General features: G+C 33.1%; 1 protein-coding gene across 1 annotated transcript; it reads right to left on the bottom strand.

Annotated features, from left to right (window-relative positions):
- Positions 1 to 968: 968 nt before the first annotated feature.
- Positions 969 to 10241, bottom strand: LOC130896229 (uncharacterized). Its single transcript, XM_057804175.1, has 4 exons — positions 9944 to 10241; positions 7218 to 7387; positions 4003 to 4110; positions 969 to 1064 (listed from the first exon to the last, which is right to left on the bottom strand). The coding sequence occupies exons 1-4, from the start codon at positions 10071 to 10073 to the stop codon at positions 1014 to 1016; spliced, it is 459 nt and encodes a 152-aa protein (XP_057660158.1). The 5' UTR covers positions 10074 to 10241; the 3' UTR covers positions 969 to 1013.
- Between the last annotated feature and the right edge of the window lie 526 nt (positions 10242 to 10767).

Here is a 10767-nt window from a genome sequence, read left to right as displayed (position 1 = left end):
AATTAAATTTTCGTGTCTTACGCAAAAATAATTTTGATTCATTTGAAATGCCAGAAAGAAGGAATTTCAAAGTTTCAGGTGGAGTAGGGAGTGGTGATAATACAACTTTTCCTGATGCCCAACACATGCCAGGTGTTTCATCGCGAAATTTTATCGCCTGACAATAATTGCATATTTTGTCCATCGTACCAATAATAACTTTGGAATCAGCCGAGTAATTAATGTCTAGTTCATAAATAAATGACGAACAAATGATCCCACGTGTTACTGCGTGGTTTGTTCGATGATTTTCTCGGTTTTGTTCTCTATATGAATCTATGTGTTGTTGACGTGCCACCCTGGTTCTCAATTCAATTTTCTTGTCGACGATTATCACGCTGTTCTCGTGCACGAATTTCAGCTGTGCGAATTCTTTGATCTGCATTTCTTTCTGCTCTCTGTTCGACTGATTCATGAGCTCTTTCTTGCTACGGACATTAAGGTTGGATTTTTTTGGTGGCATTTTACTAAAAATAGTAATTGAATTTTCAATGTGAAAGAATTTCGAAATGTACGAATCTATTTATAGCATATCATCTGAAATTTTCGGAACGTTGACAGATTTTCAGTTCGTCTTCTGGAGATGCGGATGTAGGAGACAAAACAATTTACTAAATAGGTTAAAACCCAGTATTAATAGGAAGCTAAAAAGTTAAATCAGTCGAATTTTGAAAATACCAAAAGAACCACTTAGCCAGTGTTTCCAATTTTATTAATAGGAATATTAGAATTATATTTTGGGGGAAATTACTATATTTAATTTTTTTTTCTTAAGAAACTCCCTATTTTGAACGTATAAAAACGACGAATGAAGTGAAACATTTTCTAGCATACGAAGATATGAAAATCGTTTTTGTCTCTTCATCAGTCTTTTCCTCAGCTTTTGTTCAATAGAATGTTCCAAATTATAGGTTTTATAAAAACAAGAATTGGTGTTTCAGTGTATATTTATTAAGTTATTATAATATTTATTATTATAACCTCTTGAAGTACATCCACGCTTCTCCGTGATTGGCTTTGTGTAGCTGCAAATATAAAAAAAGTTCATCAAACTTTTATGCATACGAGGATAGTTCCAGAAGTACTTGGCCTATCAAAGAAAACATAAAAATTTTGGAAAGAAATATTTTTACTTTTCAACTTAATCTATTTTTAGCTCCATACACTTTTTCCAGCGATGTTCAATAAGTTCGACACCTTTTTCATAAGAATCGTCAAGCTCATCAAAATAGCCATTAACTGCCGACATCACATCTTCATTGTTGGAAAATCCTTAAATAACGAGCCATTTTTAAAGTGTGCGAACAGAAAATAATACGAGGGTACTAAATCTGGTAGAGAGGGTGCATGAGGTAGCAATTCAAACTTTAGTTCAATGAATTTGGCCATTGCAATAACGGATAAGTGAGCTGGTGTATGGTCTTGTTGAAACAACACTTTCTTTTTAATCAAATGCCACTGTTTTAGCTTGATTTCTTCGCTCAAATTTTGCAATGACCTTGCCTGCAGATGGAAAGATCTTTGCCTTCTTTGGAGCCGGTTCTCCATTTTCAGTCGATTATTTCGATTTTTCTTTCGGGTGTGAAATAATGGACACACGTTGCACCAATGGTTTTGAAAAGGTACAAAAATACGGCTTTATTTCAATGAAACATTGCAAAACACTCGATGGAAACATCTTCAAAACGCTGTTTTTGTTTAATCGTGAGCAAACACGGCACTCATTTTGAGCACAGCTTTCTCATGTCCACACTTTCAGTTAATATGCGATGTCCCGCACTTTTTGAAATGTCTGCTAGCTCCCGCACTTTCAGTCGACTACCATCCATAACTGGTTTGTGGATTTTCTTCATTATTTCGTCACCTCATTTGGTCGACCTCTTCGATACTGGTCTTCGCAGGTCGTACGGCCTCGTTTAAACTCCGCTACCCAATATTTTACTGTTAATAACGAAGCAGACGTCTCACATATAGTAGAATCTAGTTCAGTGTTCATATTGGTTGGACTAAGGCTTTTCAAATAAAAGTATTTCATCACATATCGATAACCAATTTTTTCCTTGTTTAAAAATTCATTGAAAACGATCACTATCTATACATTGTTCAAGCAACTACCGCCATCTCAAGGTTGGACCAGGTACTTATGTGACAGTCATCGTACTTAGTCCATGCTTGTTCTTGGTTATTGTTAAGTATATTTGGTCAGATTCAATGTTCGAGTATTTTGATTACATATTTACATGTAAATAAGCATTGAAGTCACCACTTTAACTTATATTTGAAAAATATTTAATTGATAATACATTAGTTCACACAGTTTTAATACATAACAAGAAAGATGTCATATTTGGTGTTACAACTATTTAATTACTTATAAAACTTGATTAACTCAGTATAAACAATAGCAAATTAATTTAAAATGATCAATTTTGGTGTTAGTTTTTCTTATTATCGTTCAACAATAAACCCATAATATATTTTTATCCCAAAATCTCTGGTAATGTTCTAAAAAAATCCTTTTACATTGATACTTACACTCCACTTAGTTATCACTTAAACTCAATGTTCTCAGAAAAAAATTCAAATATTAGTGGAGGTAATGAATTTCAAATAATATATTCGCTCCTATTTTCTAATTACGTTAACCACAACATATTTATAATTTTTTTCTCAAGCCTCCTCAACAATTTTTTTGTATATCTTCCAAACAGTTTCTCCATTGACATATAAGAGATTTTAATACCGAGCATCTCTTATATATTTACGGGTTTTTGGGCCAAAAGGTTTTTCATAAATCCCAGTTTTGTTTGTAGATAGATCAAAACATGTTCATTTGTGCTAATATCTTTTTCGATCTACCACTTTTTTTGAGATTTGTTACCAATGCTTAATACATCAGCTCCAACTTCTCCTTCCAAGACAATATTCAGATATCCTGCATCAATACATATCGGAAAGATAGTCTATTAGGATCTTAATGAAAGCAAGGCTGGAGTACCACAAGGAAGTGTTCGAGGACATGTCCTATACTATATGAATGTGATATTTCAAATCAAGAAACCAAAAGATACAAATAGCTGCCCACCGTTTCTATGACAGATAAAAAAATGGAAACTTAAACTTTACAAACAAAAATATAGATCATATTCCAGTTCGAATAAATAATAAAAATATAAAAAAGGTACTAATATGAAGAAACTATATTATAAGCTTATGCTTTCTAAGCAGATACTTAAGCCTGTATGAACGTACGGTATTCAGCTATCGGATGCACTAAAGCAAGAAAGATTCCAGAACAAATCAATGGAAAACAAGGCAAATGCCTCTTGGTTCATTTGCAATAGTGACCTCTATAGAGACCTGGAAATAGAAACTGTTAATCAGGGCAGGGAATTAGCTAAGAGTATGAAGAAAGACTGCATTATCATGTCGATGTCGAGGTTAGGGTTGGAAAGGATACTTAAGAAGATCGAGAGTTAATGAAGTATTTTTAGTGCATTTTTTTAATGGAATCCACTGTTTTGGTAACACAAATTCATTTTCATTTTTTTTAATTAACATTGGTGACTCAAATTAAAAGTATATGTTACCTAAGAAAGTCCATCTTGGTAACATCATTACAACTTTCACAAAAAAAATGTGGCAACCCCGTTTTTGGTTCGCAATAATATAAATTTGCATTGTTCAAAGAATCTACGTTAGTACTACAAACTGTTCATGAATGTACCAATAACAATAACGATCAGAATTATATTTGCACTTTCTACTCGGTATTTTAATCAAATTTGACATTGAACTTTCTGTAAAAATTGATGAATATTAACCTAAGAGTAATTTGACTGGAGAAAAAAATATGACGTGATAAGATATTTCTAGTTTTAGATTTGGAGGAGGTGGGTGGACACATTTATAAAATTTTGTTTACTATTGAACACCACATGGAATATAGGAATGTATACTCACTACGTCTAAGCCATCCTCTTTGAAATAATGGTATCTAGACCATCCCTCGGATCCATCCGAACGTTTCGTGGACAATATAAAAGTATTTCCGTTAAGGGAGGGTATACTCTGTAATAATATTAGGTGTTTAGATAGAAAGAAAGAATATGCTTTATTGCTAGATTAAATAGACATGTAGAATCTTTCACGTCTTTGTCTGCGTCAGTTCTTTCGACTGTGTCTTTTGAAATGTCTTCCAAACAGCTCAAGTAGTAGAGCAAAGCCACGAAAAATATTTTTCTTGAAAGAGACTTCAGCTTTAACGAGCATCCCTAAAAGCACAGTTTGGAAATTTGAAAATGATTCTATAGTTTCTAAAAAACACGAAAACACAGTGGTGTACCAAAGGGCACTGATTTTTCCCAAGAAGACTCAATTCGTTGTAATCTTAATGTAATGTATACAAAATAAAAAATGCCAGATTTTTTATCATTTTCACGGAAATTGCTTCAGGAACTGCTTATTCTACGTCGTTCAGGATTTTTATACAAGAGGATAAATAGATGGAAAGCAACTTATATAATGAGTTACGGGGCTGATAAAAACTCGGAAAAGAATATGAATACAGCTAGATAGGAAAACCTAGATGAGACTTGGTACGACACCCATGATACACCCAGTAAAGGATGGATTGATGGTTAAAAATATAGTGAAGCTCTGTTTGATAAATGTGAAAGAATAACTATTATACGATTATGTACCAGAATGTCTGTTTTCAGTTGACAAATATATTTCGAATTCTAACTCGGATTATCACTGTGATACAAGCGAGGTTGTTTTCGAAGATTAGTTTCAAAATAAATTAATGCCAAATATACCACCGAATAGCTGTTTTTTGTTGAATAATGTAATACCATAGTCGACGAAAGAATAAGATATCAGGTTCCAGTGATAAAAATATGGAAATACAAGATTTTTTGTGCGAACGTAAGTTACAACAAAGAAGTTATGATTGTTCAAAAGAAACCGTTTGTGTTGATATGGTCTAAAATGAAGTCTAATGTACGTGGTAGCAATAATAAACAATTGTGTCATCGAGTTGATGAAGACAGAAGTTAAAAATATAGCTGTTGAAACAGGAGAACAATAATTGAGAGCTCATATAGATATATGTCCACAAATATAAATAGTACATCACGTGAGTAAATAAGAAAAACACATTTTTTCCCAAAAATTGATTTTATTCATCATTGTAATCTCATTCAAGAGCAATACAATCATTCCAACGCTTCTTTAACTTATTGATGCCGTGTTTGTATTGGGATTTGTCTTTCGCCTAAAAATAGGCTTCAGTTTAAGCAATTGCGTCTTCATTTGAGCTGAATTTCTTACTGGCGAGTATTGTTTGACATCGGCGAGTTACTGGAGGTCATAATATGGACTATACGGTAGAGGAGAAAGCAATTCGAAGTTTAATTTGTTCAATTCAACCATAGACTTGTGAATCGATGCATTGTCTTAGAGAAACCGTGGTTTTTTCTTCGACATTTGAGGCCATTTTCCCTTATTTTTGCTTTAAAACGATCCAACAACTCTATGTAGTATTCATACATAACAAATACATAACAAATGGTTCTTTTCGATTGTGCAGAGTCCGGATAACACTTTCTAAGTCATTGCTGAATTTATACAGTATTTTTTCTCATCAAGAAGCAATGATAATTCAATACACGAATTTATTGGAATCCCTTGTTTTGAAAATAACTAAAATAGCTTCACTTAAATGGCTGTAATATTTTTCTGACTAATGGAAATGTTATGAAATTTCACACATAGTCTTTTGAAAGATGGCACCTCATGAGCATCTTATAGATTTGACAATGACAGCGCCATCTGTGTGTCAGTCACACGACTTATTGAGTGATGTAATAGTTTAGAGCCCGTAGAAAAACTTATTATTAATTTGCCAGATAATGGCGAAAGTGAAATTGAACTAGATAATATCTAGTAATATATGTATTGATATATTGTAAATCATTTGATAGACTAAAATTCAACAGTCTCATCATATTAACTATTAACCCAAACAATGATACAACAATCCAAACCAAATATAACCTATCGCAAACTATAAGGAAAATGCCAGGTACTATATTTACGACTTTTGGTTCCTATCGAAATTTATGTAAGATTCGGTAGTGAAGGTACTTTCTCAGATTGTAAATAATACTATAATAAAATAATTTGATTATCAACGAATAGTTTTATGTCATAATATTATATGCTTGAAGTAAGGTCCAAAAGAATATTAAATGTATATAATATTGAAAAATATGGTCTCTCCGACCCCAAATTCTTTTTATTATTGATGTTCCTAACCGTTGTGAAAATATTGCACAAGCAGGTATTAATAAATTCAAAATTTTGTACTCTACATTTTTTGTAATGATATTTTTTTGCGAATTACTCATAGTTTTCGAGTTATTCGCGCTTCAAATTTTTTTTGACTTTCAAATACAAAATTTCGAAAGTTCATAACCGTAATTTTATTAAGAGTTGCTGGTCTTATTCAGTATCCCAAAACCTCCAAGAATCTGTAAATCAAAATCACCTAATTTAATTTGAGGTTTCAGCTCAAAATCTCCTAATTTTCCTGTACTAAATTCGTTTTTTTAAACATTCTCTGTTTATTGATGACGCGGTACGTTATAATCAATAGTGCAGAGTGCGAATAATAAGAAATTAGTGTATGGTTAAAACATTATTGAAAACAAAAGTTAAAAGCAGCGAACAGCATCGGCACCGTGTCAGTTAATCGTTTTCATAGTGGAGATTTGACGCTGGAAGATCGTTCGTGGTCAGGTCGTTCACCTGTAAGCTAAACGTCGACTAGAAATGTGTAAACAGATGATTGTTCTATTAGACGCATTGTTAGTTGCGATTAACGATGCATCCATCTCAACAACAACAACAACATAGAGAATCAGTGATTAGACAAAATACAATTATCAGAATCCGTCGCAAAGAGCGGAAAGTTTGATGTACTTTCATTTGGTTGAGCTATCAATATGAAAGTTACTCAGAATAAGATCGAAGAATTTGGTTGAACTCCTATCAGCATTTAGTCCGGACCTTGCATCGTCAGTTTAGTTTTTATTTATATCCTTAGGAAAATTTTGGTATGGAATTTATTTTGGAATATTTAGACTATAATTTTCATAAATATTCCGTCTTACCGTAAAATTTTGTCTTGCTATAACTTCCTGACATGGTTGTCCAAGGACAAAATCGTCAACTTCATGAATTTTTCCAGCTCTAATTGTTCTTGTAATTTTGTTACCGCTTACTTTAAACTCTAGTTCCAGACCCAGTGCTATTGTGTAGTCTGCTTCCTCGGGTGACAAACCTATTGAATATTGAATAATTGTAAGAATTCATCAAATAACTAAGTTACCTCAATACGAAGAACAAGCAGGAAGAGGAGGTGGAGGTATAACAGAAGCAAACACAATACGATAAGAGCTAGTACCAGACATGTAATGAAGACGATAGAAAAACTTTATTATTATAAATTATTTCACAGAATATCACTAGCATCATATAATAAACAAGCAACCACACAAAAGTTGAAAATCGTAATGATAGCACGCATCCACAAAGCAGGAAATTATATGTTGCAAAAATTATAAAACATAAAAGCTCTTTGAACGTATAATTGGAGATAACCTGAGACATGAGGTGACAGACAGAGGCAGCATTTTCTCCAATAAGTCAACATTTGAGATAAATAACAGAAAAAAAAGAAACGTAGATAATGAGATTAATGTAAGCAAGTAAACAATTAATAAACATAGTTGAGATGATATATAAGAAGATAAATAAGAATGTGCTACGAGTTAGTGAAAAGATAAAGGATTGAGAGAAGGAGGCGTTTAAAGCCTGATATTCTTCTTTCTAATCATGGACGAAATGGATGAAGACACACGAACACACTTAAGCTCACACAGAAGAAGAGCTATAAAACTATATCAACCAAACCAAAATAAACAACTATGTATATACAAGAGTATCTAGAGGCAATGGTAAGACCAGATCTAAGAATTAATGATGATGTAGCTAATCTAAGAATCAGTACAACTGCCAATGCTGATGTATGAAGAAGTATGAGATGAAGAGACTAGATAAAATAAGAGCAACACAATTAGATGCGAATGCAAAAAATCGAACAAGAGAGGCGGACCCAGAAGGAAATGGGATACAGAAATAGTGAACAACCTGGAACAAAGAGGACTTCTCTGGAGTTGGGTAAACAAGAATGATAAAACCTAATGAAAAGGAAACATTATTAACTCTACATCTATGATAGAAGACGTTACGAATTAGTGTGTAGGTAAGATATTTATTCAAAAGTAGTAAATAATCGAGGGGTAAGGGATAGGATGCATCTCAAAAAGCCTCTTCTTCTCAAATGTCAACCTCACCTTCATGAGTGGTAATTAGTTGGGTAATTAATTAACAGGCACCCCATGTTAGATCACTAATGTGGCTCTGACGACTGAGTGATTGCCGTTGTGAGAAAATCCCCATTTCAATGGTATAAAGCCTTGGTTAGAGGAGCCAGTGAATGGAATGGCACTCTTTCGGTTAAGGGATGGGAAGCTGGCCCTAAAAGTGGATGAACCAAGAAATTACTGATTATTAATGATGATGAATCAATCGGTCCTAATAACTAGCTAACTGGTTTGGACTACCTCAGTAACTGGCCCGTATGCATAATTAGAAACCAAATAGACTATATATTGACAGCTTTTGACATAGTGCAACACCATAAACTCGTTCAAATACTGAAGCAACTTGACGTAGATCATAGATACGCTAAAAACTTGTATTGGCACCAATCAGCTTCAGTTAGAGTAGATAACGAACTTAAAAAGGCTCAGAATATCCTTAGAGGTATTAGGCGGGGATGTGTCCTCTCCCCGCTCCTGTTTAATCTTTATCCGGAGAACATTTTTCAAGAAGTTCTGATGATTGACAATTGGGCATACGATAAGCCGATGAGACAGTTCTGATAACAGACAACATGAATGACCTTCAAAGGCTCCTGGATATAGTTGGAATACATAGTCGGCTTCCTAATAATTACCGGCAAATTAGAACAGTTCCAGAATGTAAAACTACCATACAATAGCGAAGAGATTTAACGGATATCAAATTTAAATATCTGGGAACTTGTTTATGTGGAGGCTGGTCATCAGATGTAGGGATCAAGAGCAAAAAGCAAGGAGCTCATTCACGAAATTCAAAAACGTGTTCAGGAGCTGTGATTTTGACCTCAACCTCAGAATGAGATTCACAAAATTCTACGTTTAGTCCGTGCTATTTTACGGTATGGAGGGGGGGGGGACACTGAAAGTTAACACCTTGAACAAATTGGAAGTATTTGAGATGTGGATATATTATAGATGGCAGGAATAACCAGCGAAGAAATTCTGAGGAGAATAGGAAGAAAACTGAAATGCTCGACACGATAAAACGTTAAGAAACAGCATATTTGGGATACGAAGCGGGAGGTACCGTTTGCTCAACTCATGATAAAGAAGATAGAGGGAAGAAAGCGATTGAGCGAAAAGATAATTTCGGCTTCACAATATCAAAAATTTTACAGGAATAAGAACCACAGAAGAAATAATTCATATCACTAGAGATTAAATAAAATGGTGAGAAGTGATTCAATTATGGATACCATAAGAAAGAGAAGTGAATAATCTTATTCTCTTATTGATTTTTCAATAACTTCACTCCTTTTTCTAGCGAACCAAGTTAAAGCTTCAATTAGTAATAATAATTGAGGGGTTAATACAAAATTTAGTTATTTTAGATCCTATTTCGAGGAATATCAATACGTGACATTAATATGGGTGTATTAACCGTTCTTTTTTTCAAAAATTGCTGAACGTACCTTCATTTATTAGAAACTCCCTGCTGCGTTCCTGACCGATACGCTTATAAATTCCATCAACAGACATTTTGGACGAATTAGTTGTGGCATAGAAACTGTTGACTAAAATGAAAATCCAGATGATAAACATTTAAATATTGGAATATTTTTAATTATATTAAATCGCTAGTGCAAACTCTGATATCAGCTGGATTAGTTCGAGAGCTAAATAAATAGCCGTATTCTCCTATTTTTTTTTCAATAGCACAATGACAAATGAAACTTTATTACGGTTACACGATTTATTTGATCACTATACAGTTTTTAATATATTTTGATCTATTTATAGAAATATTTGAACTTGATTCACCTCATTATACAACAATGGATCAATTTAAAATATTGCATGTTCATTAAGAAACGATAATATCCTTGACAATTCCACCAGAAGATTATGTTTGTTCTCGATTTTCGTTGTTTTAAATGATGCTTGGAAAATTTGGATGCAGAAGACAAAATTAATGATCAAGAAATCAACGACTTTGAGAGAGATAATGATGACGTATGAAGATAATCATTGTAATACTTTTATGGATCTAAGTCAAGAATAATAACGTTTCAAAATCATTTTTAATTTTTCGGAAATTCTGATTGATGGAAGATAATTCTCGAAAATTTGACAAGACAAATAAATAAATTATCATACAGTAACCAAAAACTTTCATTTTATGAGCTTAAAAATCTTTGTGTACCAATTCATCTGTTTCAAGATGTTATAGATTACATCTATCACTTCCAAGGCGACAATATATTTTGAAAACTATCCAGCAACGTCTGTATTTTTA

This window comes from Diorhabda carinulata, chromosome 7 (genome assembly GCF_026250575.1).
Source record: "Diorhabda carinulata isolate Delta chromosome 7, icDioCari1.1, whole genome shotgun sequence".
In the NCBI taxonomy this organism is placed as follows: domain Eukaryota; kingdom Metazoa; phylum Arthropoda; class Insecta; order Coleoptera; family Chrysomelidae; genus Diorhabda; species Diorhabda carinulata.
Note: the sequence above shows the minus strand (reverse complement) of the source record. Positions and strands in the feature narration are given on the sequence as shown.

Coding starts and splice junctions, on each gene's coding strand:
- LOC130896229 (XM_057804175.1), bottom strand. CDS start 10,073: ATGTTTATCATCTGGATTTTCATTTTAGTCAACAGTTTCTATGCCACA. Junction 7,388..9,943: donor GGAGTTTCTAATAAATGAAG/GTACGTTCAGCA, acceptor AATATTCAATAG/GTTTGTCACCCGAGGAAGCA. Junction 1,065..4,002: donor AAGAGGATGGCTTAGACGTA/GTGAGTATACAT, acceptor TTATATTTGCAG/CTACACAAAGCCAATCACGG.